Genomic DNA, 27,852 nt, shown 5'->3' with positions numbered 1-27,852 from the left:
TCGGCTCCTTTCAGAGAGTCGACTTTTTTTTTTCCCCAACTTCCGGCTCTTTCGATTCCCGAACGACTCTTTTACTTTCTCAACGAGGGTGCAATTGGATCCAACATCTATAAATATGTGAATTCAAAATGAAAGAGACATATAAGATAGAGGAAAGATGAATAATAAGGTAAAAATTATAGTGTATAATAAAGTGAGATTCATGTCAGATCTTTACTCAATAACATTTTTTTGTGTTTTTCATATGAAGCCTTACATTAAGCTAATTTTGTACATTTTTGACAACACCGTTCTTGTGATGTTTGATCAATATTTCTGTCAAAGTTTTCACACATCGATTCCAAAATCGATGTGTTGAACAGTGACAATAAAGGCTATTCTATACTATTGTATTGTTGCACAAATGAACAGAAAACTTCTAACAAATCCAATCAGAAAAATCAAGATGCCTAAGCTTGGATGAGCTGATGTGATTTCTTCTTTCCATGAGTTTTTGCCCTGTTTTTGAGAAGATTCTCTTGGAAGGAACAGTTGTTGCCACAATACACAGTCTCCCCTCCATCGCCTTTGCCGGGTGTGGAAAGCTAGTTGGATGAGGGGCTTCGCTCTTCTAACTGCTCCGTAGGGTGCACAGTTCCGATATGTCTATGCAGGTTTGTGGTGGAACCTGCTCTAAAGGTTATCATTTTGCAGAGAAGACACACTGCATTGTTGTTCCCAATATATTTAAACTGCAGCCAGATGCTGTACTTACTACACAACAATGTGATACACTTACACTCTCTTCACCTCTGTCTGCTGTCTCACACACAGTGGAGCGCTCCCCCCCCCTTTTTTTTTCCACATAATGGTATGATCCTATATCCTCAAATGTGATACCGGCATGGCTGTCATGCTGGCCAATCAAAACAAAGTTCTGCATGGAGCAGAGCTGGGGCTGATCACTTTAAGAGCTAAGCAGGGAAAGGAAAAAAAAATGGGAGACGTCTCTCACTCAGTGCGAGCTGATTCTTCTGATTCACTACAAAGTGCATGACACATCACAAGCACAAACACACTGATGATCCTCAGGGGGCAGAACCAGGCTGCAACTTTGCCTTGGAATTCACCACTTTACAGACGAAGGCAGTTACACACACGGTGTTCAAAGAGACTTTGGGCTAATCGATATGTTCACATAAATAATGCAGTATTTGGCAATGTACAGGGCGAAAAAAGATGCTTATCATTCCCTGGCGAATTAGGTTGAGCAGTTTGTACAGGGATCAAGTATTTAAGTCTTTAAGTTGATTGTTTGGATCATTCTCACTGTTCTGATGTTCTTTCCTTTCTCTCACTGAGGTACTGAGGGCCAACAAAGACATGTCTAGAAGCTTGATATTTGCTTATTTGTTGATAAAGAACCTTTCAGCGACTCATAACTTTGATCAATAGGAGTTTGATCACATCATTAGTAATTGCAATCAGAAAACGATATACAGTATATGATCAAGTATAGTCGCTTTAAATGTACATGAAGTGGCATTAAAAAAAGATCCATCCATCTTACCTGAGCCACATGCACTTAATTTTGCAAAAGTAATAACAAAAAACCCACACAATCATTTTAATCTATGATTGTTGTTGTTGTTGTTGCTGTAGATGTTGTTTTTGTTCTTACTGTTATAACTCGAAGTATTAATAGTATTGTTATGTATTTATTTCTAACCATGCATGCACGTGCAAATGCTAAGGAGATTTGGACTTTCCTTTTTTTAACTTGTGCACAAAACCTTACATTGGAGGATGTACCTGGTTATAAAAAAAGTACATTAAACACTCCTTTAAGAATAGTATTCACAATGCATGAGTGACCATGCATGCAACAGTACTGTATTTTGTCAGTACATACAGAGATGCCAAATAATGCATGAGACTACTAGTGAGTGACGCGTGATTGCAGTCATATTGTGTGTGTAAAGTCCTCTTGTAATTTGCTTTTTTCCAACACCAGAAGGAACACAAAAGAAGCAACTATTTTAGAAAATAACAATTGGGAAGAAGGTATAGATAATGTATTATGCAATATTTCAGGTTAAGGGCTTAGATCAGCATAGTTAGGTCAGGCCTCATATTCAATTTGTAATCAATCTAAATGGCAGGCAAGTGCAAATGCTTAAACCCAAGAAAGCGAATGCAGCATCTGTGATCTCTTTGTTGTTCATTTGCCAGGTATGTTATTTTTTCCCTGTCACGGATATTTTGTAATTTCTCAGCAATTGACCTGTGTAAGTTTACTTATTTTTTGACAATGGCATTATTTCGTCTGTTGGGGAAAATATTCTACCAAAAGAATAGATCTTAACAAACAAGATCAGTGATATTTTTACCATGTACAAATGTATCAAGTAAAAATAATCTGTACATTTTTTTACAAAAAAAAAAAAAGAAATCACAATGTCAAATTATTTTTTTAATCCGATCGAAATTAAGCCAGATTAGATTTTTGTTCAAATAATACACGTTACATGATATATTGAGCAAATCAACTGAAACTGGAGTCTGAGGCTCATTGAGTCAACTCTGTCAGTCTAGACAGAGGAGAACTTTGAGATCACCTTTCATAGAATGGAGATTTAAGCTTTAATGGAAATTTCAATGAATATATTAATTTTCAAATATTCCTTTTTCTTTTTCTATTAGCTGCTCCCTTCAGGGTTTGCCACAGCAAATCATCTGCCTTCCTCTAACCCTATTCTCTGCATCCTCTTCTCTCACATAAACTAACTTTATGTCCTCTTTCACCCCATCCATAAATCTCCTCTTTTTTTCTTTGTCTTGGCCTCCTGCCTTGCCGTTCAGACCTTAGCATCCTTCTTACAATATATTTCCCATCTCTTCAAACCATCTCAGTCTGGCCTCTCTGAACTTATCCCCAAAACAGGTAACATGTCCTGTTCCACTGATCTCTGTTCCTATCCATCCTTGTTACCCCAGAAGAGAATCTCAACATCTTCATGTCTGCTGCCTCCAGCTCAGCTTCCAGTTCTTTCTTCAATGCCACTTTATCTAAATCAGACACTATGGCTGATCCCACTACTGTTTTCTATACCTTTCCTTACATTCTGGTTCATACTCTCTTATCATCACCTCTGATATTCTCTCCAGCGGTTCCAACCTGCTTGGATGTGTTTCTTTACCTATTTGTCATCCTCTCAATTGCTCTGGGCTATTGACCTTAAGTACTTAAATTCCTCCACCTTCTTTGTCTCCACTCCCTGTAGCTTCATCATTCCACTAGGGCCCCTCTCATTCACACACACATTCTGCCATGCTTCTTCGTTCCTCTCCTTTCTAGAGAGTTCACCTCTCTCTAGCTTCTCCTCCACTTGCTCCCTGCTCTCACTACAGATTGTAATGTAATCTGCAGACATCATAGGCCATGGTGACTCCTGTCTAGTCTAATCTGTCAGCCTGCCCATCACCACTGCAAATAAGAAGGGACTCAGAGCTGATCCTTGATGCAGTCCCTCCAACTTAAACTCCTCTGTCATACCTACTGCACATATAACTCCTGTCTTACAGCCCTCACACAATTCCTGCATCATGCTAACATCTTTTTTTACCACTTCAGACTTGCTCTTACAGTACCACAGTTCCCCTCTCTGCACCCCATCAAATTGTTTTTTTCTGGATCTGCAAAGACACAATACAGCTCAATTTGACCTTCTATTTACTTCTTTATCAGCATTCTCAAATCAAACACTGCATTTGGTTTAAGAAAAAAAAAACTAATTTCTCCAATATGCCACCAATATGCTCTGCCTGTGTCCACAGAGAGGCGCTATGTTCAGGCCAGAGGAAGACATGATTTCAGTGCGTGGCCACACCCCGAATCCCCCACCTGTAAAGGTGAGACAGCAATATAAAGGAGTCTTTCTGTGGATGGAAATCAACACCAACGACATCTCACACTAGGAGGTTTTTGTCCCACGACCAGACAGCAGAATGTGGAGCTGGACGCTGCTCGCCACAGGCATCACCACACTTGGCTTCACTCATACAGGTAAACATGGACCGACTGATGGTGACTTCTTACCTGGCATAACAGATATCTGGAAGCGGTTGAAATTTTTGGTACATAAAAGTGTGTGTGATATTTGCTGATTTGAGTGGGTCATATTAAATGTTTGAACCATCCTCCTTATCAGGAAGTGAATCACTGATGAGGTATTAAGTATTACATGAAAATAAGTTCTTTAGCTGTATCTTCACCTACTTCTTTCAGTGGCAAAGTATCTCTTTCCTGATTGAGATGAAAAAATTTTGTGCAGGGAAGCTGAAAAACAGACATCTGATACAGCTTCGACTTAATATAGACATATTGAGTGAACACATGATCCCACAAATGGTTATGAGATATCAAGTAAAAAGGACTGTTATGTTGCTTGTTATGTTAGGTCACATTTGGCTGAAGTTAAAGGTATTTTCTGCCTCATTGGAGGATAAATACTTTCAAATTTCCATGTGATATTTTGCTCATTTGAATGTAGTTTAACACCAATTTCAAAACACCATTTACCATCTTGTTGAAATGTATTGTTTTCACATCTTTAGATAATTGATTTTACTTAAGTGCTTGATCATTCCTATTTTTTTTTCATGTTATTTTGCACTTGTTTTCTGATATCTTGATTATTTTCTATCAGGTAATGGATAACAGTAACAACACAATATAAGACTCTGTTCTATTTTCTTTAGTGATGGATAACATTTTTGTTCAAAATGCAGCTGTACCCGCAGCTGTCAGCAAGTCAAATTACTTAAAATACACATCATCTGGTTCAGGTAAAACAATAGCTGGACCCAGTGACATCACACTTGTTCCTGGCAACAGCAGAGATGATCACTCAACAACTGGTCCTGGCGACATAACAAGTGGCCCAAACAGCATCACGTCTGCTGCTGGCAACACAGCAACTGATCCAAATACCAACACATTTGATACTGGCAACACTATGGCTGGTCCAAGTCCTGGTACAACTGGCACCAGGAGCATCACAACTGGCCCCAGCCATATAAGTGGCTCAAACAGCATCACGTCTGCTGCTGGCAACACAGCAACTGATCCAAATACCAACACATTTGATACTGGCAACACTATGGCTGGTCAGAGTCCTGGTACAACTGGCAGCTTGAGCATCACAACTGGCCCCAGCGACATAAGTGGCTCAAACAGCATCACGTCTGCTTCTGGCAACACAGCAACTGATCCAAATAATCCAAATACCAACACATTTGATAATGGCAACACTATCGCTGGTCCAAGTCCTGGTACAGCTGGCAGCTTGAGCATCACAACTGGCCCCAGCGACATAAGTGGCTCAAACAGCATCACGTCTGCTTCTGGCAACACAGCAACTGATCCAAATACCAACACATTTGATACTGGCAACACTATCGCTGGTCCAAGTCCTGGTACAGCTGGCAGCTTGAGCATCACAACCGGTCCTGCCAACACTGCAACTGGGGTTGATAACATTACATTGCGTACTGGTAACACAGCAGCTGTTCCAGGTGATAGCACAACAGTCACCGGCAGCATCACATCCGGTCACGGCGACATCACAATTGGTCCAAGTAACCCCTCAACCACTCCTCTCTCCTCCATACCCAATGCAAGTGGCATTCCATCGGATACCGGCACAACCAGGACGGAACACAATTATACCACAACTACCAGCAATACCACAACTGGCTACAACAAACTTATCACAACTTTGTCTCAGTCAACCCTACCGCTTTCCAGCAGTAGTGTACCTGGATGGGGCATTGCTCTTTTAGTTTTGGCATCTATAGCCGTGCTGCTATTGATCCTTGTGCTGATTTCACTTGTGAGTATAAACCCCCAAAAGTAGATATGTGATTTATTTACTTCAGAGACAATTAATTGCCAATATTCTCTCCAGCTGGTCTGGTGCTGCTCCGGCATGGCACACCGACATGGCTTTAGCCCCTACGCCCAACTGACAAACAAGGACAACATCCCTCTTTACACCACACACAGTCACTTTGCACCAGCCAATGACGGACCACACGTAAGTAAAATAAACAGTTCAGAATGTGCAATGAGATCAGTCATTCATGACTCCTCAAACTTCAAGCCCTAAAAGTATAGTACTGTGTTGAAGGTCCTCAAAGAGAAAGTTGGCTCTGATGATTAAGTGGTCAGTAAAAGGTCGACACAATCCAGAGCTGTAACATGACTCCTTAATAAATGTTCTTTCACTTATCAACCAAAATGTGAATTTAACAACAGAAATCAATTTTCACTTTATGACCTGTGACTCCTTATAATCCAATCCTTCCCGGTGAGAAGCGTAGGGATTAGTATTTGATGTGTTGTATATACATGTTTGTAAATCCATCAGTGAAAGTAAAGGAAATGCCTTCTGTTTGAGGTTATCAGTGTCCAGTCATAGTCAGGCGTGTTGATGTCACTGAATATATTTGGAAATTAATTTGCCCTGGTGTGGCTATCGCAGATAATTATCCATTCCATTCATCAGTTAAGAATTTCACATTGGATACATACACATTGGATAGTTGTAGATTAGCAGTTTGTACTGATTTTGTAAAATGTCCTATCTTTTGCTTGCTGGTCAATGCATAATTTATGTTTTGCTTTTTTTTTCCCCACAGGAAAGGCTGGGGGAACCAATGACAAGCGGGGTAAGGAGTTATAGGGTAAGTCCTTAGTGTTCCTCCACAGTGCAAGTAAAATATCACCTCAATAGTTCCCTTTACTTGTCATCATAAATAGTTAATTTTTGTCCCACAGCTTGTGTAGGAAGACTGTTGCTCGGTTAGCAGAGCGGACATCCCTTAGACCACCTTAAATTGGTGGTTTGATTCCCGGTCCACTATCTGTGCGTTGGAGTGTCTTAGGGCAAGGAACAGAACCCCGAGTTGCTCCTTACAGCCCAGATAGCGCCTGGCATGGAAGCTCCACCACCATCTGTGTGTGAGTGTGTGTGTGTGTGTGTGTGTGTGAATGGCTGGATGCTATCTGGTGTAAAGCACTGTGAAACAGCAAGTTGTTAAAGCGCTATTAAGTGTATGATATTTGCATATGCTGGATGACAACAGATAGCTTGTGAAAGAAAAAGGAGACTCAAAATTTAAAAATGTTTTCGGTTTACATGTTAAATTCAATGTTATTTTCAGAATTCTGGCAGGCTGACATTTGGCAGGTCACCTGCACTCTGTCACGTTGCTTGATGATTCTTCCTTGCAAATTGTATATCACAATGATTTCCATGATTCTTGACCCTTTCTGTAAGTGTGAAATGCATTTTGATATTTGATATCTTTTCGATATCTGACATTGTGAAGTTTCGTTGCTTTGATGTTTTCTTTTTTTTTAAATCTGATGTTATGTTTAAGTCCCAACCCAATCTGCTTTGTGTTTTCGGGAGACGGGTCCAGGTTGAAAGAGAATCTGACGGGTTCAAACCAAGTCTAGGTTGATTTTGTCATTGTCACATACCCTAAGTCAAGTGGGAGGTTGATATGAGCTGGCTTGGCTGTTTAATGTGAAAGATAAGTGATTGAGCTGATATCCGCAAAAAAGAAAGTGGGCTCGACTGTTTACTTACAGCATGAATCACCATGAATTATCAAATAATCCGTCACGAGGGAGAGGTCGAAGACTGTCTACACCTATAAGAAATATTGCAAATAAGAATTTGTCATACACATCGAATAACTTTTGAAAACAATGGATCCCTTTCCAGTACAATGATTGATTTGATATATTAAAAAAGGAGGAGTTTAGACAAAAAAATGAGGCTTTAGAAAAGCATCAGGTTTTGTTCACACACTGGCTTGTTCTGCCGTAAACTGGAACAGTGCAACTATATTGAGAACCATTTTGATAACTTCATATATGTCTCATAGTCATTAGAGGACTCAGTAATTTGGAAGAGGAGTACAGTATCTCTTTCATTCACCCTCTGCAATGCCTCAATATTCTGTTCATGCACGATATAAATAAAAAAGGCACTTAGAACATTCACGAGGATATAAGACCATTTCAAAATTGTCGATTGTGAGTAAAACAGCAACAGACACCACATAGACTACGTAATACAATATTTTAAATTGAAGCAAGAGCTCTAAAATGTTGGTCATTCATTAATTTTTGCATAGTTATTTTTAGTTATAATTATTTCTCATATTTTCTATTTCATTTTCTGCTATTTGGTTATTTTGCAAAACAGAGCTATCCCAAGAATATGATTGTAATTGAATCAGAGAGCGTATTTCGTATTTTGAATGTACTTTTTACTTTAATATACAGTAAATTCAAATATTGGGGTTGAAATTGCATCCCTTTGCCAAATATTATGGCTTAATTAGCATTATCACAGTTGAAACATTAAATAATAATAAAAAAAAATTATAATTGCATGAAATGGATAATGGATGATTGAGGGATTTCTGAATACAAGAGACTTAAATCAAATAATAGATCATTGGCTTTAATCTTCCACATACATTTATGTGGTGTCAAAGGTCAGAGGCCTGCATCGTACTCAGCCAAAGATTCAGGGCAAACTTGGTGCCGGTGCTGACCCTTTCCACATCTGGACCACTGGCTGGCGCCCGACTTACAAGCATTGCCGATGGCACTGTCTCTTCATTTAGGGATCCATCTGATGAAACCTGCCACACGCTGCAAAACAAGAGGTCAGGGGGTCACAGTGGATGTCAGAGCACAGTTTGGATATAAAGCAGAAAATTAAGGGTAAAATTCTGAGTTTATCCAAACTTTACATCTAAACATTTGGCGCCGTCCACCATCTTGAGCCATGGTTATATCTACAAAGTATGATAATAAATCTAAATAAATAAATAAATAAATCTAAAAAAAGCATCACGAAACAATAAACATGGCACAGCACCTAAAATCTACTTTATATATACCTGAAAATGCCATGTCATCAGTTTTTGTTGGAAAGTTTCCTGCTAGGCTGGTGCATCATGTTTTCACAGCCTATGTCCTGTGACTGGTTGGATAGTACCAAGTCACCAACAAAAAGAATAAAAAAAAATCCAATATTTTACATGAAAAGAAATTATGGTTTTTCTCAAAAGGATCTTCTTATATTTGACATTATGAATTCAAAGCTAGCTATTTAAAAGGGAACCATCATGGAGACTTTTAGACGTGTCAAGTTTGAAAGATAGATACCTGACTCTGCTGGGGACGTTCTCCAGCTGAACCTCGCCTTCCTCTCCATCTGCTGCTGACACGATGGCTCTGACCAACTGTGCATCGGCCCAGAGACAACCACTGACCTCAGCCGCCGATGGACACAGAGACCCCTAATGATGTCATCACAATACCAAGTAAAAACTCTGTTCAACCGCAGCACAATGAGATACTACTGCAGGGCAAAGACGTTCGGATGTTTCAAGGGGGCGGTTAAAAACAGTATTATTGTTATGTGGTTTGGAATTGATCTAATTTTGACTTGAAATACTGGACTGAATAGAAAGGGTCTTTCTTTTTTATCATTTTTGTCCCATGAAGCCCTGGATACTGTACTCTTGAACATTATTAAAATGATTAAGTGAAGTTAAGCCAAAATTTTCTATCCTATCTGTTATTGTTGAGGGAAGTAATGGAATCAAAATGGTTTTGTTAGCGTATTAAAATGTACATGGCAACAGAGCTGGCACTGTCTGTATGCACGTGTGTTACCTGCAGTTGTAAATGTGTTAGTGCGGAATGCAGCAGCATATAGACGACAATGTGATGTCTGTGAGGAAGTCCCCTGGATAACATGGGAGGAAACACTGACTGAAAAATAAAAGGCAGATATCAGTGGAATACAGTTTTTGATCCCTCAATTCAAAGCGGTGTGAGATATAACATGTAAATCTCACCTCCCAGAGCCCAAGTATTCTTTGAGAAACGCTGTCTGGATTCAGTTTCAGTCCAGTTTCCTCCTGTAACTCCCTTAGACCTGCTTCCAGCAGCTGAGGTTACAACCATGTATGAAACAGATACTCATTTATCTAAGTACAAACAGAGTTTTTATCTGAAAAAAATCTTTTTCTTTGCTTTGTATCATTTGGTTGTTTTCTCAGATCAGCTAACCGGTTGATTTCATCAAAAGAATAAACAATCTATCAAATAGGCCTGACAGTTCATGTGAATTAAATACCAACTTCAGAGGTAGTGGTGATATTTTGAGATGAGGTAGCTGTTACTGTAAAATTTAGCCCACGATGAACAAGCCCTTGACAATAAGAGCACAGGGGCATTTAATATTCAACAACCACTGTCTCATACTAACTGTCATAGCAGAGCCTATATACTAGAATACTGTGTATAACCTGCAAAATGTCCCTGTCATATTGAAGATTATATATGACGGATCTCAGAAATATTGTGACACATTTAGACTCTTATTCAACAAACTACCCTTTAAAAACAGTAACATTGTATCTTTTCGCTAAAATATAACAACTTCATATATATAATAGAATGTTCATTTCACATTGCTTTAACATCTTCTTCGCCCTGCTGCTTTTCCCTTCAGGGGTCGCCACAGCGAATCAACCTTCTCCATCTAGCCCTATTCCTAGTATCCTCCTCTCTACCTCTAACACCAACTATCTTAATTTCCTCTCTCACTACGTCCATAAATCCTCTCTTTGGTCTTCCTCTAGACCTCCTACCTGGCAGCTCCAATTCCAGCATCCGTCTACTAATATGTTCACTATCCCTCCTCTGCACAAAACCGAACCATCTCAGTCTGGCTTCTCTGACCTTCTCTCCAAAACATCTAACATGTGCTGTTCTTCTGATAGACTGATTCCTGATCCTATCCATCCTGGTTACCCCCGAAAAAAACCTTGGCATCTTCATCTCTGCGACCTGTAGCACTGTCTCCTGTCTTTTCATCAATGCCATTAGGCATCGCATGTCTCACCAGTGTCTTGTACATCTTTCCTTTCATTCTGGCTGATCCTGTCTAACCTCATCTGTCAGCCTGTCAATCACCACTGCAAACAAGAAGGGGCCCAGAGCTCTGATCCCACCTCCCACCTCCACCTTGATCTTCTCTGTTATGCCTAAAACACACCTCACCACTATCTCACAGATAGCATACATGTCCTGCACCAGTCTGCCACTCCAGACTGCCTCATACAATACTAGAGTTCCTCTCTTGGCACCCTGTCATATGCTTCTTTTTTAGGTCTACAAAAACACAATGCAGCTCCCTCTGCCCTTTGCTGTACTTCTCTATTAGCATTCTCAAGCAAATACTGCATAAAATTATTAGGTTTGATTCGCATGGTTTTTTGACAAAATGTTTTATGCTGGATGCCCTTCCTGACGCAACCCTCTGCATTTATTGGGGCTTGGGACTGGCTCAGGGAGACAATGGCGCATGACCCCCCCAAGGCAGGCTCAGGGAGACACTGGCCTGTGCCGCCCTGAGGCTGCATTTTCACATTGCTTTAACACTCCACTGCATTTAAAAAAGAGCAATCTGTCCAACATATGTTTCCTGCTCGGATATTAAGACTTTATCACAAAGTAGTAAGGAGGTGTCTATCATCACCGTTTCCTCCAGCTCCACGTGGCCTCCTGTTAATAAAAGATGGATTATGAGTATGAACAAATCATCAGTCTGTCATGAATCAGAAACTGGGGGTTAAAAGGAGCAGAACCCACCAGGAGGAACCCAGATGTTGGGAAAGATCTTGAGCTGCTTCGCCCGCCGTGTCAGTAACAATTTCTGATTGGCTGTCTGCAGGAGGACTGCCACCCCCACATCTACTCCCCGCTCCTGGACATCCAAGGGGATGGATGCTGCCTTTGAAGTTGACAAGTGTTTGATGGGGCAGAAAGCAGCCCTCTGAGGGTGACAGTGATGGAAATTTCAACATTTTTCTTCAAAACTCAGAATTAGAGTACCAAGTCAGAAGAGGTCTTCACCCATAACTGTTACCAAACATGATCTTAAATTTAAAAAGTTAAATATCAGTAAATCCACAATAAGTTGTATTTATAAATACCCCTCATACTAAAAGTGATTGTTACAGATTAATTTTAACTTACTTAATGGCGACATTAGCTAATATAAAAGACAGGGCATTAATATTGGTGTGTGACCTTCAGTGGGATCTTTTTACTGTTGTCATCTCTGTAAATGAGGAAGTGGTTTTTCTCGAGAGAGCAGCTGACCTCCACCTCATCTTCATCACTAAAGAAGCCAGTGACACTCTGATTAAACAAACAAAAAAAACATTTAGTCACAGAACCAAAGGGTTCAAACTGTGAGACTGGGGCCCCCTGGAGGTGATCGGTCTTGAGAATTGATGTCAAAATACATACTTGGGAATAAAGAACTGTCAAACTCCCTCCCACTGCATGACAAACCTGAATAAAGTGAACTTTCTGTGGGGTCAATCTGTCCCGACTCACGTAAACCAAGATCCTCCGCACTTTATCCATCCTGCTTCATGGGCTGGAAGACAACCGGGTCAGAGTCACGACATGACCAGAGATGAGCCACAAAACATTTTCATGGCAACTCTGCAGTGATTCAGTTTTACTTGTTTTTTTTTTTGTTTTTTTTTTTAAATCTACATGTAAATCCTGTAAAGTAAATAGCAAATTTGTTTTTGCAGTTAGTCACATTTCGTTTTATTCGTTTTCAGCCATATCGATCATGTGAAAAATGATGTAGTGACGTATGTCACTTCCGTCAGCGAGTATTCCGAGGCGCGCTACAACCTTAAATGTCACAACAGATTTTGTAATGTGACTGGAAATATGAATTAAAGTATAATCATCGAAACTTCTCGATTCATTTACCATAATAGTTTCTACTGCTCAACTGCCATTGGTGATTTAAAGCTATTGCGTCTCCGCCAGCAAGAGAGATTGCTAGCTTGATGCTAACTTTAAGAGCATGAAAGAGGGATGTCAACACAAACGGCTAACATTGAAGAGCTTTGACGGAACAAAAACGCTCTTAACTAAAACAATGTTATCATAAAATGGACGTGTCATGATAGCTGTCAATTTTTCGACATGACTCAAACGGACACATTCTAAAACACAGCAGAAATGGTAAACCTACTGGGTGCGGAGGAGACCGCTATTTCACGGCTTTTATTACATTCTACATCCGGTTCCAAACCTTAAAAATAAAAGTCTCTCACCACCAGTACTACCGCCCCTCAAAGAAAATCAAGACAAACAAATAAAAACATTCCGAAAACAGAAGTGATGTTTATTGTCACCAGAGTGCCTTTTTCTTTTCTTTTTTGGGGGGTTAGTATTCTGAACATGCGAGAATCACATCAATGTGTTATACATTTTTCAGCCATGAAATGATCAAATGAAGACAAGCAGCCTACTACCAGATTACAATATCAGCATTGTAAGGACATGCAAATATCTTTCTTTCTATTTAAAAAAAAAATGTTCATCTTATGATTAGCATTAATCATCTGATTAATGCTAATCATCATTTCATGCCACAATAGCACCACACGACTTATTTTTCTTTGAGAAAAAAAAAAAAACATCTTCACACTGATACCAAAGGGCAGTTCACTTAAGATGACTCCTTCGTTATTGTACCACAATATAATATTTTATATTATTATTACTAACTATCAGAACAGGCACATTTTAGATTAATGTTGCCTGTGTCTACTTCAAAACAATGCCCTTGGAAATATGAATACATACATGTGCATATGTAAGTCACTGGTCAAGCAAATGAACTGTTGCATCCCACACACGTTATAATTAAAGATAAAAATGAAATGAACAATAAATTAAATATGATCATAAATAATGAATAAATTATTGGTTAGCATTGCCAATACAGTTATGAGTCAAACATAAAAAAAAATACTGAAAACTTGATGAAATAAAAGGAGCAGGAAATCAGCAGATACAAGATACAGAATACAAAAAAAAAATGAGACTAAAGCATTTAGAAAAACTGTATTTACAGGGACTGACATGATGCATTTAAAAGTGGTGTGAGTGATGCTAAGATTGTTCTAATGCGCTTGAAGTATAATCTGAAAAAACACAAAGTTCATGATCTTCCTGCTGTTGCCATTTATCCCCAGTCTGTGACATCACCAAGTTCGAAGATCAACATATCACTCTAGTGTATCTCACAAGGGTCCATGTTCCCACTTTCACTTGCAAGTGTCTCTTGTGGTAGTGGGGCATTCAGGGTCAACGGGCTCCTGCGGGAAACAAGGGTCTTTCAGAATATGGTGTCCCTAAACAGTGCTGAGTAAGCCTGGCATGAAGCTTACCAGTGGGCTTTCAGGCAACATAGAGCAGAGCCCTGTGAGAACGACTGCTAGGCTGACCAGCATCTCCACCAGAAATACTGTGACAAGGATGGCCACAATACCACCAACAAGAACCTAGAAAGAACAGTTTTCTCTGACGTTTATAATTCGTCACCGAGAGTTTAGACTGAGAATGAGCAGGGCAACATGACTTTTGGTGTTGATTGAACCAACCATGGTTTCTTGTTTGACATAACTGCAGGACTCCTTGCAGTAGCGATGTTGTTGATATGGGACATGCCGCACCATGGTTCCGAATGTTACCGCCGTCAGAATGACTTTTCCTAAATTCAATGCCACATTTAATTTCACCTGTTAAACACATGTACATACACATTCACTGTTTTGGTAAGGCTTCTGATCTGAAAACTGTTCACTTGTTTTCATTCTAGTCAGTTGAGCATTTTACACCACACCGGAAATGTGATTTTATTCAGCTGTGGTATCTCTTTCATGGAGAGAGGGTGTAACTTACACAGGCATAAGATGGTTTCCTGCCACCACACACCAGGCAGAGGCCTGTCAGAATTGTCTGCAGGAGGGATCCAGTAGAGAAGAAAACATTTGTTTGAATGAAATTCAGCAAACGGTGCTCTCATTTGGATATCACTATACACACCCAGGCTCCACTGATGAAGATAACAAAGATTTCCTTCTTGAAGAAAGTATCCACCTTGAGTAGAATCGCTCCTAGAGAGACATCGAGCAACCCCAATGTCATCTCCACCGCCTGGAGAGGAAATGATGTGTGTCACATTAGAATATTCAACCAAAAGTGTCAAAAGTGAGCTTCACTGCTTATCTTTTTTTTAATAGATGACCAGATTGTAAATAGATAATTAGACAAACAAATTGGGTACCTAGTGATTTATTTTGAGATGTGTTGAGGAACAAGAGCATTTTATCAAAAACAATTGCCCGAAATGAACCAGCACTATAAATATTCAAATTAAAGGGCTCTAAACGTGCATATGTGTATGACTGGAAAAAAATGGCGATGATTCAGACAGAATGGTGGACATCTATATGTATATAAAACACAAAGGTTTACACGGATGACCAGATGACCCTGCGCCCGCCCAACAACTTGAGCTCAAAGCAGATTTTCATGAAAAAGCTGTTAAAGTCTCCTGGGAGGAGTAGTTTTGGAAGGTGACTTCCTGTTGACAGTTGGTTGTTTTCCATTAGGTTCCATTAAACATTTAATTATCAACAAGCCATCAATAATGTATAACCAACATCTTGTCTTACTGGAACAACTGTAAGATATGCTCAGAGCACAAATGATCTATCTATCTATCTATCTATCTATCTATCTATCTATCTATCTATCTATCTATCTATCTATCTATCTATCTATCTATCTATCTATCTATCTATCTATCTATCTACCTATCTACCTACCTACCTACCTACCTACCTACCTACCTACCTACCTACCTATCGATCGATCTATCTATCTATCTATCTATCTATCTATCTATCTATCTATCTATCTATCTATCTATCTATCTATCTATCTATCTATCTATCTATCTATCTTGAATAACTGTTCCACACTCCTGAATTTAGCATTGGACCAAGACATTAGACCAATAACCTGTGCAAATGTCAATTAAAGGGGCTATATGAAATACATAAATAAATAAAAACATTGGTATTGCTAATTGTATCATATGACAAACGATACATCTTTTAAAGAATTCAAATCTGTAACTTTTGAATGCATTGTTGATTGTATATGATAAATAGGCTGAAGGGTTACAGCAGTGTAGTCAGGTCAGAAAATATTTCTATATTATGAAACATTCAACTGCCAGTATGTTTAGTGGGCCAACTTGTAATTAACTTTCAAGATTATCTGAAATGTTCACAATCAGCTCACAGTGTAATTGAATGTGAACTTAAGAGATGGAAATGGCACAATTTTCAGGTGTTGTGGGTGTGTTGAAGAGATCTCACCCCATAGGTTTTTAGATCCTCCTGTAGATGAAAACAAATCAGCAGTTCAAACATGGATTATAATTTTCAGAGTGTAAACATTATCTAACCAGCTGATTTCCCAGAGTACCAAACTCGAGATGACTGTGTCCTAGGAGTGGAAGACATATAGCAGTCACACTTATTCATTTTGAGTTACATCTGCAAACCTCAAATGTTAAGAAATGAAGAAGAAACTTTGAGTGGGTCAGTTTTAACAACTCTATTATCATATAGAAGACATGGTGATGGAAAAGAGGACAAGTCAAAACCGAATTAAATCTGGGGCAGAACTCACCATTTAGGTCCCCGGCCAAAGTCAATGCCAGAATTGTGTTTCTAGAAAAATGCAAACATGAAATGTATAAAATGTTAAAACCAGAGTGAATCTGTGTTTCCACTGAGGTCAGTATGTCAGTTAACACAGGATGGTTTCACTCAGACTGTTTTTCCATTAGTGCAGATATCAGATTAGATTATTGAATCACCAAATTCTCTGAAGAAGTGAAAGTCCATCGGTCAACATCAGTATTTGTAATTTTGTTTTTAAAGGAAGGAAATGTTTAATGTTTCACCTGAACTACATGCCAATATGAATTATCAGTATTGCATTGTGATTATTCATGCTTTATACTTTCACTGAATGCTCTAATATATTATTTTGGGGGAAGTTAAATCTATTATTCATATAATCATATAATTTTTTCTTCTTACAAAGACATCAGAAGTCAGGAAATTGATAAAAAAAACTACCAAGTGATAAGAAATAGCTCGACCAAATGGGCATTTTCAAATTTTAAAATGCGTGAACCATCTTTTTTAAAATTAGGTTAAACTAAATTCTTTGCCTTTTTTCAAGACAAATTGAATGAAACATGAATAAAACAATTATTAACTGAGTTATTTCACATGAGTGTTTAGTGTTTAGTCAAAAGAACACTTCAAAAATTAGAAAGGTAACAACAGTGATACTTAAACCCACATTCCTTCCCATTTATCATACTGCAAATTATAAATATCACCAAGCATTAAAATCAGTTCAGTTCTAGTATATATACTTTTTTGATACTTCTTCACTTTTTAAAGTAATTTTTAATATTGAACTCTCCATAAACATGCAGCTAATAAACATGGTTTATCAACTCCCAGTCATACGGTGTGCAAAATGTGAAAAAAAAAAATCAGCCTACTTATCATTTGAGGTATTGGTCATCTCACCTGGGCTGCAGTGCGTCCTGGGTTCTATTTGGTCTGAGCTCAGGGTGCAGTTTAGCAGCCAGTCACCCATGGAATCATGAGCATCTACTGCTTCATGATGAAAAATCAATACCAGTCTAATGGATATGAACAGGGGGATGCATGCGCGGAAAAACATCCAACTGTATACACATCGAAGACAGCAACAGTCAGCCTACAACTAGATGAGTTGTTTGATTTCATCGTCATTGCTGAATATGCACACTTTGATAATCAGAACTTCAAACATATACTGTCATTGTTTAGAAATATGCATTACTTTTCTATCTCTGAAAAACGTTTCTTTCCATTTTGAAATTTTCTGTTAAATGTAAAGTGCTATGGCTACAATTTTTAAAGTAATTAAATGTAACATCTGAAATGTACATATTCTGCAATACCTAAACATATGAATCATTGTGTAGGAATGAAAGTAATTATCAATAACATTGCAGAAACAAACAGAATGTAGCCTCAGGGTGGCATGGGCCAGTGTCTTCCTGAGCCAGTCCCAAGCGTGAATAAATGCAGAGGGTTGCATCAGGCGGGGCATGTGGCGTAAAACTTTTGCCAAAACCAAATATGAGAATCAAACCTAACAATCTCATACTGGACTGGTTGAGGCCCAGGTTAACCGCCTTTGGTGCCATTAACCTACAAGGTACCAGTGTAAATTGGGCTGCTGTGGGTCAAAGAAGGAGAGGAGGAAGGCGTGTTTGGAAGCAGAGAGAAAAGGAAAGCCAAGAGTCTGCGTCTGAGTGTAGGGACTTTGAATATTGGAATGATGACAGGAAAAGGTAGAGTTGGTTGACATGATGCAGAAAAGGAAAGTGGATATACTGTGTGTCCAGGAGACCAGGCGGATAGGTAGTAAGGCTAGAAGCTTAGGAGCTGACTTTAAGTGGTACTATCGTGGTACTGACAGGAATAGAAATAGAGTAGGAGTTACCTTGAAGGAGAAGTTTGTCAGGAATGTTCTGGTGGTGAAAATGGTGTCAGATAGTCTTCTGAGTCTGAAACTGGAAACTGAAGGTGAGATGCTCAATGTTGTTAGTGGCTATGCCCCACAGGTGGGATGCTAGTAGAGGAGAATGAGTTAGATGAAGTGCAGCAGAATATCCCCAGAGATGAGAGAGTGGTAATTGGTGTAGACTTCAATGGGCATGTTGCTGCAGGGAATAGAGGGGATGAAGAGGTGATGAGCAGATTTGGTAAACAGGATAGTAACGCAGAGGGACAGATGGTGGTAGATTTTGCAAAAAGGATGGAAATGGCTGTAGTGAACACTTTTTTCCAGAAAAGACAGGGACATAGGATAACTTATAAGAGCGGAGGTAGGAGCACGCAGGTGGACTACATCTTGTATAGATGATGTAACCTGAAAGAGACCAGTGACTGCAAAGTAGTTCTATGTGAGAGTGTAGCCAGACAGCATAGCATGCTGGTTTGTAGGATGACTCTGGTGACAAGGAAGATCAGGAGGACAACAGCAGAGCATAGGACAGAGTGGTGGAAGCTGAAATGGGAGGAGTGTTGTATGGTTTTCAGGGAGGAGTTGAGAAAGGCTCTAGGTGGTCAAGGAGTTAATGTGATCAGGGAGACAGGTGGGGGAGTACTTGGTGTATCGTCTGGAAGGAAAGTAGATAAGGGGGGAGTTGGTGGTGGAATGAGGAAGTGCTGGAGTATATGCAGAGAAAGTGGTTGGCAAATAAGAAGTGGGGATACTGAGAGGAGTGGCAGAGAAGTATGTTAGACTAGTGCAGGACATGTATAGTAGACAGTGGTGAGGTGTGCTGTAGGTGTAACAGAGAAGCTCAAGGTGGAGGTGGGACTCTCATCAGGGAGTCCTGCAACAGTCCAGAGCAGTGGAGAGTGTTGAAAAGAGATGAAGAGACAGGTTCAAGCAGGTTGGAATAGGTGGAGAAAAGTTTCAGGGTTATTATGCAATAGAAGACTCTCAGTCAGAATGTAAGGAAAGGTGTACAAGACAGTGGTGAGACCAGCTATGCTGTGTGGTTTAGAGACAGTAGCAATGAAGAACAGACAGGAAGCAGAACTGGAGGTTGTGGAAGTGAGAAGCTGAGGATCTCTTTGGGAGTGGGGAGGATGGATAGGACAAGGAATGAGTCCATCAAAGGGACAGCACATATTAGATGTTTTGGAGAGAAGGTCAGAGAAGCCAGACTGAGAGGGTTTGGTACAGAGAAGGGATAGTGAATATATTGGTAGATGGATGCTGGAATTGGAACTGCCAGGCAGAATGTCTAGAGGAAGACTAAAGAACAAATTTATGGACATAGTGAAAAGGGTTATGAAGTTAACTAGTCTGAGAGAGGAGGATAGAGAGAATAGGGTTAGATGGAAAAGAAAAGAAGAAACAGATCGCAGAGACAAACAGAAGGGAGACTCTAATATGCATTACAAAAATCTTTATTGGATCCATCTTTGCAATCATGTAAACAAATACAACTTCATCACATCACATGTAGCATTCAAAAAAGCATGATGTTTCAGTAGGAAACATCTCCATTATGCTCTGAGAAAATAAATTCTGATTTGATGTAGCTGTATGGCTATTGCTAAGTGCTATGAATAGATATATCATTGAATATAGTGCTTAATTTGATGGTTATACATTCAGTGCTTTGCAGGATAGAGAAAAACATAGTGTGAACAGAGGTCTAACAATATGTATATATATTTTTTCTATTTTCCTTTGAGGGCCCCAAAGTACAACAATCCCTTGTCATGGGAATGTGTCTCGAACCTCGAAATCTAAAGCCATGTGAGCTTGTGGGAAAGTGTATGAACTGCTTTATGAAGTTGCATGCATTTGAGTATTTTTTTAATGTCGATTTGGTCATGAATTCTGCAAAAAATGTTAATTGCCATTTTAAACTTCAATGAAACTTACATCATTGAATAGAGATTAATCAGTTCATTTTTGATGAATGATATATTCAGCAGTCATTGTTTAAAAATACCTGTTTTGATTTTCAAGCCTTGAATTAAATTCAGCCTTTTGCAGTAAATGTGCCATTTTTTTCCCCTTTTGGCCTGCTTCTATCAACATCGATCTTTGAATTATGACCTGTGCTCCTGACATTTTTCAAGCCAGACCTCTGTTAGTGTTCCTTTTTTACACCTCAAGTAAAAGCTTTCCATTGCGCTGGACACCATCGACTGGAAGACTAACCAAGCACAAACCAGTTTTAAATTGAAACTATCACCAAGGTAACAAGCAAAGCAAAAAAAGTACAAAAAAAGACACATGCATAACAAAAGACTGTAATATCATTGTACTGCAGATTCCTCTCCCATTAACGGTGACTCATGAGAAAGAGACTATGCCACAGGACATTCATCATCACCTGGCCCCTGGAGGTCAAGGACAAATGGAAATAAATTGTTGGCTATATGGGATCACCTTAATGTTATCTTACAACATAATGCATTCTGTCAACATAATAAGTCAATATACTTCCCAGAACAACTGTAATTATATATTATATTCAAACAGTAAAGTCACTCACCTTAATTGGCATGTAGCGTCTGAGATGTATGATGGTTTTCCCAGAGAAAACACAAGCGGTAATGGCTACACAAACCTCTAACAGCAGAAGGACCAAGAAAATGCCACGGAGTCCGTATACAACACCCTGAAAGATAGAAAACAGTTTGTCAGTCAACAGAAACACACCCCTCGAGCCTTTGTTGTTCCTCAGTCTGATGTTTTGGACTTTGAAACATGGACAAGAGGCGGGTGGCCATTATGATATAACTGATTGGTGGATCTGTCCAGCACTTTAGGAAATGTATTGAAGTTACACATAAGCTATTTCAAAATTAATTTTAACTAATGAATGTAATTTCATTTGAACTTCAGAGCAAATTCCTATATGATAAAGAAATGGACGAGTTGTTTTGAAGTGTCTGAGGAGAAGAACCCAAAGAACCTCTTTGTATGTGCACTCACGTTTAATGCCCATAAATAATCGGTACAATCGGTTTCCAACAGCTGACCAGCATTTCTCCAACGGATATCATCACAGAATTGTACTCTGGGGTCTCCCGCAGCCATCAACCAGCAGGTAAAGACAATTCCCGCTAGACCAAGCAGGACACTTCCAATATTTGAAACCAGACAAAACCACACCTGCACGACAGATAGCATCAAGTCAAGTCAAATCTGTGGGATACTCCATTCCAACCAGACATAGTGCAGAGGCCAGATAATGTCAACAATCATCGACTTTCAATTAGCCTTGAAAATTAGCTTTAAAATACATTTGTCAGATTTATATTGAGATTTAAAAAAAAACAAGTTAAAATGGCAAGTGAACAGGAACTGAACTTATTTTATTTAAGTTTGATGAAAAAATAATATAAAATTTAAAATTATCTAAATAATGTCAACAAATGGTTCAAAATGTCAACTGTTTAATGTTCTCCATCGTAATATTGTGGGGTAGCATTCAAAGTATTTCAATTCCATAACTATAACTTCTTGGACAAGGTATATGATATATTTGAATGTTGACTTCTAAACCAGTGAACAAGTGATGATATTTTTTCTACACAAGGCATTTAGATTAATGTTCAGAGTCAAGTACTACATTGAAATCTAACTTTCCACCAATAAATACATAAATAAATGAATATATCAACTGGGCCCCAGGTAAGAACTCACCGATGACTTATAAATAGAAGTGCATTAACTATTATTTTGCAAAAAATTATGACGTCACTTAAGAAGTACCACAATGCAGCCTTATTACCAGTGAAAGACCGCAGGTTTCCAAGATGCATGCCACAATGTGATTAAAAAACAAGGAATACATCAAACTGTGACTTTGTGTTTGCTGCATGTAGTAAAATCCTGCTTCAAAATCAAAGTATGAAATAAGCATTAACCTATTGACATATTCATGAAATTTATCATCCTAACAGTGAAAACTTACTGTTTTGTCTGTAGTCCGCTTCCCCGACTGAATGGTTAACACACCAGACAACACAAACTGAAAAAAAGTAGGGGGAAGAGTTGAAAGACACTCAAAGTCAGAAATGAAAACAAAAACAAATGAGCCAGAAAGCTACTAGTCAAGACTCACACACCCAAGTGCTGCTGCAGTAGACAGAGGAAGAGATCAGGAATGGTGAGAGCACTGAAGTCAGACTGTAGAGGATGCACATCACCCCAATCATGATCTGGACCACCTAAACACACACATACACTTACATGAACATGAGTAAGGATCCTTTGAGGGTACATGGAGGGAACATGCAGCTGAATCTCACCCCAAGGGTAAATGGCTCCCTTGACAGAGGGGTAACTTTGCCCATCTTGGTCGGGGATGCCAAGGGAGAGGGCTGGACCTTTTTCTCTGAGGGCACAGGTTCGTTCGCGCTGACATCAGAGCCCAGCACGTCGGTATGTTCATTTTGAGCGGTGGCTTGAGGAATGATCAACAAGTCACCGATATTAATGACAGCTGGGGCTTCCATTACAACTGACGAAGGTCACAGCCAAGAACTGGGGGTGAAAAGAGATATTTCTTTACGAGTGTCTGTTCTCAGCTATCTATGACTCTGGAGGGCTTGCCCACTTCAGCCTGATATAGTCCGAACTTGTCAAAGTCTGTCTGAGTAAAGCGGAACAAAGTGATCTGAAAATAAACAAAAAGAAAAACAGCAATTGGTCTTATCCTGTCCAATTTTTTCAAGTAGTTTAGAAAAATATGTTCTTTATTTTTGCAAAGTGTTTTAATGTGCATATGGTTTCCACAAAAGCTAATTACTTACTCTCACTAATAAAAAAAAAAAATCCTTGAAAAAAAAAAAGAAATAAATTAGCAACAAATCAAACCAGAGAGAAAATCCTGAAAACTAGCAGCAAATAAACTATGTTTAACAAAAAAATTACCAAAAAAGATGTAGGATATAACCTGAAATTTGAAAAGCCATGTATCTGGAGAATTACTTGAAAAACAGGCAATTGATCAATAAATTAATTTAATTAATGAATAAATAAGAGTAAACACAGACAACTTAAGAATAAACTAATGAAAATTGTCAGCTCATGTGCCCTCCGAAAACCTCCAACTCCAAGTTGGATTTTCAATAAAATGACTTAGTTTATTATCTAAAAGTCCCATTTGTGTTGAGAATTATGACTTTCACAAAATGACATCAAAAGTAGATTTAATAACACCACTGTGATATTTCCATTCATTTAAAAGTTTACAATAAAAAACACTTCTTAACTACACTTTCCTTCACACTCTAAATTTTCATTGATATCAGTATATTTTTGTCACTCAATTTTTGCCCCTCTCCTTTTTTTTTGGTCCAATTTTTTATATGAACATCCAGGGAAATAATTCATTCACATTAATACCATAGTTATGTTATTATCATTATAATAATATTATTATCAGTAGTAGTATATATATTGCTCGCAACAGGTAAATATGCGCCAATAAGTCTTTCTGTCACTGTAAATCAAAGACTGGATGCATTAAAATTTTCTCTGAGACAGAAATTAGATACTTATGGGATACAGATCCATCTTCACACTGTCACACAACTAAGAACAAAAATAAGACATCCTGACTGTCATGAACTCCACTTTAAATTTCCAGAGCCACATTAAAACTGTAACTTCATCTGCCATTTCTAAAACATTGCTAGAGCCAGAGGAACAATGTTAGAAGACAACCCTAAAAAGCTTAGCAAAACCTATTTTTCCAGTAGACTGGATTACTGCGATGGTCTGTTTAAAGGGCTTTCAAAAGCTGTGTAACATGTTCAGCCTCTTCAAAATGCTGTTGCTGAACCCCTAAAGATAACTAGGGCGTCCCACAACATTACATGGGTTTTTTGATGCTTACAGTAGCTGGCTTTTACATACAAGCACTAATTTAAAATCTTGTCACACAAGGAAATTCTTCTGTTTTTTAGCACCCACATTACATATAACATTGGTTGCAGGCTTCCTGGCTGTCTCATGGGTTATAACACACAAATAAAATTATGAAGCAACACTTGGTTATTGTCCAACACAAACAAGAAATGATCAGCCACTCTCAGCTCCAGGAGTCACACCACTCACCTCTCTTAAGTCAAAACCTACTTCTATTCTTCCATACCTTTGAGCTTTGTATTCTTGATCTTTCATTTAATTAAAATTTTCTAAATGCTGTATATATGTCCTCCTTCTAGGAGCTATTTTCCTGAAACTTACAGTGGGGTGAACAAGTATTTGATACATTGCTGATTTTTTAGCTTTTCCCACTTGCAAAGCATGTAGAGGTCTGTCATTTTTATCATAGGTACTCAGACCACATGACCCTCTTCCATTCCTCCTCTGGATCATCCAGTTGGTCGATGGCAAACTTCAGACAGGCCTGGACATGTGCTGGCTTGAGCAGGGTAGCTTTGTGTGTGCTGCAGGATTTTAATCCATGACGGCATAGTGTGTTACTAATGGGTTTCTTTGAGACTGTGGTCCCAGCTCTCTTCAGGCCATTGACCAGGTCCAGCCGCGTAGTTCTCGGCTGATTCCTCACCTTCCTCACGATCATTGATGCCCCATGAGGTGAGATCTTGCATGGAGCCCCAGACCGAGGGAGATTGACCATCTTGAACTTCTTCCATTTTTTAACAATTGTGCCAGCAGTTGTTGCCCTTTAACCAAGCTGCTTGCCTATTGTCCTGTAGCCCTGTGGTCCCCAACCTTTTTTGTATCAGGGGCCAGTTTTATGCATGAAAATGTTTCTGCGGACTGGTTAGCGGCGCGGGAGTTCCAATAATAAAAACTTTTGTCAGTTCACAGTATTTCATCTGAATACAACAATTACACTTTATATTAGGCAATTACAATATAAAGTGCAGCAGTAAGGCAAAGGCGGATACTATCGTTTTTCAAAATAAGATCCGGAGTGTCTAATGAAAAAACTATAATTTGTACCAAGAAAGATTTTCTTTGCAGACCAGTAGCGGTCCAGAGACCGCTGGTTTGGGACCACTGCTGTAGCCCATCCCAGACCTGTGCAGGTCAAAAATTATATCCCTGATCTCCTGACACAGCTTTCTAGTCTTGTCCATTGTGGAGAGGTGGGAGTTTGCTATATTAAGACAGGTGTCTTTTATACAGGTACCAAGTTCGAACTGGTACAGTTGATACAGGTAATGAAGGGAGAATGGGTGGGCCTCTTAAAGAAGAACTAATAGATCTGTGAGAGACCCATTTCTCACTGGTTTGTAGGTGGTATAATACTTATATCATGCAATAAATTTCAAATTAATTACTTAAAAATCACACACTGTCTTTTTCTGTTTATTTTTTGTTGTTTTAGATTCCATCTCTCACAGTTGAAGAGTACCTGTGATAAAAAAATTCCAGACTCCTACATGTTTTGCAAGTGGGAAAAGCTAAAAAATCAGCAGTGAATCAAATACTTGTTCTCCCCAATGTATTTTCAAGTGAAGACCTTCGACATACTATTGCGTACGCACATAAAAGTGCTATACATATGAAATTACTCAGTCTGGCCTCACTATTGTCTATCTATCCAAACGATAAAATGTTTTGTTTGATTATTACTAAAGCATTACAACTTGTCATCTTAAGAACAACTGCGATCATCAAGAAACCGAAGGGTGCGAATCTGAGCACGTCGCTATGTAACCATCAACAAATCTTTGTCGAAGGAAGCCAGCGAAAAAAGGGAAATTAATTCTAGCACCAGGAAATAAATCTCGAAAATAAATAGGCCGGATTTACCAGGAGAGTGTTTAAACTCGAGTCCTTTTGTGTTTACGGGGTATCATGTGCATAAACGTGGTGCTGTTTGAGACGTTTTCAAATGTGCAAGATTTTTAACTGAATTTGGTTCTTCATTGCTTCGAGGAGCAACCAGGAAGTGACTGATGTTTATGTTCCGAAAACCAACAACAGTTCTAATCCAAAATTCAAGAAATGCTTGAGGAAAAACACACACACAAGAAGGGATATCTACCCGTGTTATACTTTAAAAAGGTTTAAACGATGGAAAACGACCGTAAACCGAAAAGTCTTTCCAGGACATATTGGTGACGCAGTTAACACTTGTGTATAATGAATGACAATAGCTGAAGAAAGTGGCCTAAAACTAGGTGAAAATTACAATAAATCAGTTAATAAAATTAAAGTTTACCTGCAAGTTATTATTTGAACCAGAGATCAGAAGGCGTTTGAGGTTAACAGATCAACAGTTACAGACCTCAGTTTGAGACAGTGCTGCCTTCGGGTGTTATGAGTACATACGTAAATTTAACGACGTATAACCAATAAGACATTATGATGAATGTAGAAATGAAATAAACATCAGTTTAGATTGAAAAATATATTGCTTTAAGGACAGTGACCGTTTTGATTCGAAAATAGAATCGATAACTAATTTTTTGATGAAATCCCGCACTTACAAAGGCGTAAAAGTATCTTTCCCCCCGATTTTGAACGGCGCGGATTTGGTTGTCATACATTGTACACACCAATAAATTTCATAAAGCCCTAATCCTATGAATAATACATGCGTTTCCAATATGTGGTCCAATTTGTTAACGTGATGGCGAGGGACATTGTTGAAATGAAAAATTCCCTTACAACCTGAAAGCAACACGGAATCCTGCGTCATTTACCAAAATGTGTCAAGACTTCCCTCGATATACACGCGATCACAACTACGGAGTCCCGAAGGTCCAAAAGAATCACATTTACGAAACAACGTAGAAGTTCGTCACTACGGGCTAACCATACATTATTATTATTATTATTATTATTATTATTATTATTATTATTATTATTATTATTATTATTATTATTATTAGGCATACACAGAAACACTCTCTGATTTAGAAATAATAACTTGAATATATAACTTAATTTAAGTAGGACTTGCAATACACAAATGGGGTATTATGTGAGCAAATATAATGAGCAAATAACTGAACGCAAACCAAAAATCTACAAGAGAAAACTCATTTTTATTTCTTCCATGTGTCACACTACAGACCGGAAAGATACAAACCCAGACGTGGGTGTTGCTGTGAGGAAAGCATAAATGCATAATGTAGTCAGCATAAAGTGCCTGTATATTTACATTCTCACATTAACAAGGCAATGAGGCATTAAGTTTGACAGTTACTGAAAGAGAACAATATCACTGTTGACTAAAGTGGTCAAATGAGAAAGCTTTGGTTATG

The 27,852-nt window shown here is 38.7% G+C and overlaps 4 protein-coding genes across 7 annotated transcripts; 1 reads left to right on the top strand and 3 right to left on the bottom strand.

Moving 5' to 3' along the window:
• Positions 1-3,610: 3,610 nt before the first annotated feature.
• LOC147224980 (uncharacterized) lies at positions 3,611-9,283 on the top strand. Its single transcript, XM_086163735.1, has 5 exons — positions 3,611-4,045; positions 4,828-5,873; positions 5,949-6,077; positions 6,682-6,726; positions 6,821-9,283. The coding sequence occupies exons 1-5, from the start codon at positions 3,988-3,990 to the stop codon at positions 6,827-6,829; spliced, it is 1,287 nt and encodes a 428-aa protein (XP_086019861.1). The 5' UTR covers positions 3,611-3,987; the 3' UTR covers positions 6,830-9,283.
• On the bottom strand, positions 8,507-13,185 carry nudt17 (nudix (nucleoside diphosphate linked moiety X)-type motif 17). Of its 2 annotated transcripts, none has more exons than XM_086163737.1 (9): positions 13,149-13,185; positions 12,443-12,530; positions 12,176-12,286; positions 11,735-11,918; positions 11,622-11,647; positions 9,934-10,026; positions 9,749-9,847; positions 9,236-9,369; positions 8,507-8,716 (listed from the first exon to the last, which is right to left on the bottom strand). In XM_086163737.1, exons 2-9 carry the CDS (start codon positions 12,515-12,517, stop codon positions 8,551-8,553), a joined length of 888 nt encoding a protein of 295 aa, XP_086019863.1. In that variant the 5' UTR covers positions 12,518-12,530; positions 13,149-13,185; the 3' UTR covers positions 8,507-8,550. The 2 variants fall into 2 exon arrangements, with proteins under 2 accessions (XP_086019863.1, XP_086019864.1); XM_086163738.1 differs by having other exon boundaries at positions 12,881-13,176.
• Positions 13,186-13,325: 140 nt separating this feature from the next.
• Positions 13,326-17,647, bottom strand: LOC147224978 (uncharacterized). 3 transcript variants are annotated; one of them, XM_086163597.1, is made up of 8 exons: positions 17,590-17,647; positions 16,670-16,710; positions 16,354-16,374; positions 15,011-15,121; positions 14,867-14,923; positions 14,566-14,703; positions 14,353-14,466; positions 13,326-14,280 (listed from the first exon to the last, which is right to left on the bottom strand). In XM_086163597.1, exons 2-8 carry the CDS (start codon positions 16,670-16,672, stop codon positions 14,230-14,232), a joined length of 495 nt encoding a protein of 164 aa, XP_086019723.1. In that variant the 5' UTR covers positions 16,673-16,710; positions 17,590-17,647; the 3' UTR covers positions 13,326-14,229. The 3 variants fall into 3 exon arrangements, with proteins under 3 accessions (XP_086019723.1, XP_086019724.1, XP_086019722.1); XM_086163598.1 differs by having other exon boundaries at positions 17,562-17,627; XM_086163596.1 differs by lacking the exons at positions 16,670-16,710; positions 17,590-17,647 and having other exon boundaries at positions 16,354-16,630.
• A 2,374-nt stretch (positions 17,648-20,021) lies between these two features.
• Positions 20,022-26,919, bottom strand: LOC147224977 (membrane-spanning 4-domains subfamily A member 4A). The gene is made up of 7 exons (XM_086163127.1): positions 26,805-26,919; positions 22,906-23,140; positions 22,723-22,824; positions 22,569-22,625; positions 21,584-21,763; positions 21,141-21,266; positions 20,022-20,985 (listed from the first exon to the last, which is right to left on the bottom strand). Exons 2-7 carry the CDS (start codon positions 23,110-23,112, stop codon positions 20,953-20,955), a joined length of 705 nt encoding a protein of 234 aa, XP_086019253.1. The 5' UTR covers positions 23,113-23,140; positions 26,805-26,919; the 3' UTR covers positions 20,022-20,952.
• Positions 26,920-27,852: the final 933 nt, after the last annotated feature.

The sequence above is a fragment of the Fistularia commersonii genome, chromosome 17 (genome assembly GCF_037954325.1).
Source record: "Fistularia commersonii isolate RoL2024-O1a breed Wild chromosome 17, RoL_Fcom_v1.0, whole genome shotgun sequence".
Classification (NCBI taxonomy): domain Eukaryota; kingdom Metazoa; phylum Chordata; class Actinopteri; order Syngnathiformes; family Fistulariidae; genus Fistularia; species Fistularia commersonii.
The sequence above is the reverse complement of the archived record's forward strand: the minus strand, read 5'-3'. Positions and strand labels throughout refer to the sequence as shown.

What these genes read in the sequence shown, in the direction of transcription:
- LOC147224980 (XM_086163735.1), top strand. Translation starts at nt 3,988, where the DNA reads ATGTGGAGCTGGACGCTGCTCGCCACAGGCATCACCACACTTGGCTTC. An exon ending in TCCTTGTGCTGATTTCACTT is followed by an intron (nt 5,874 to 5,948) that starts GTGAGTATAAAC and finishes TATTCTCTCCAG; the next exon opens with CTGGTCTGGTGCTGCTCCGG. An exon ending in CAGCCAATGACGGACCACAC is followed by an intron (nt 6,078 to 6,681) that starts GTAAGTAAAATA and finishes TTTTCCCCACAG; the next exon opens with GAAAGGCTGGGGGAACCAAT.
- nudt17 (XM_086163737.1), bottom strand. Translation starts at nt 12,517, where the DNA reads ATGGATAAAGTGCGGAGGATCTTGGTTTACGTGAGTCGGGACAGATTG. An exon ending in GTAAAAAGATCCCACTGAAG is followed by an intron (nt 11,919 to 12,175) that starts GTCACACACCAA and finishes TGTCACCCTCAG; the next exon opens with AGGGCTGCTTTCTGCCCCAT. An exon ending in CAACATCTGGGTTCCTCCTG is followed by an intron (nt 11,648 to 11,734) that starts GTGGGTTCTGCT and finishes TTTTATTAACAG; the next exon opens with GAGGCCACGTGGAGCTGGAG.
- LOC147224978 (XM_086163596.1), bottom strand. Translation starts at nt 16,407, where the DNA reads ATGTTTGAACTGCTGATTTGTTTTCATCTACAGGAGGATCTAAAAACC. An exon ending in TCTTCATCAGTGGAGCCTGG is followed by an intron (nt 14,924 to 15,010) that starts GTGTGTATAGTG and finishes TCCCTCCTGCAG; the next exon opens with ACAATTCTGACAGGCCTCTG. An exon ending in TGTTGCCTGAAAGCCCACTG is followed by an intron (nt 14,281 to 14,352) that starts GTAAGCTTCATG and finishes TGTTTCCCGCAG; the next exon opens with GAGCCCGTTGACCCTGAATG.
- LOC147224977 (XM_086163127.1), bottom strand. Translation starts at nt 23,112, where the DNA reads ATGGAAGCCCCAGCTGTCATTAATATCGGTGACTTGTTGATCATTCCT. An exon ending in TCTACTGCAGCAGCACTTGG is followed by an intron (nt 22,626 to 22,722) that starts GTGTGTGAGTCT and finishes ACTTTTTTTCAG; the next exon opens with TTTGTGTTGTCTGGTGTGTT. An exon ending in AGCGGACTACAGACAAAACA is followed by an intron (nt 21,764 to 22,568) that starts GTAAGTTTTCAC and finishes TCTGTCGTGCAG; the next exon opens with GTGTGGTTTTGTCTGGTTTC.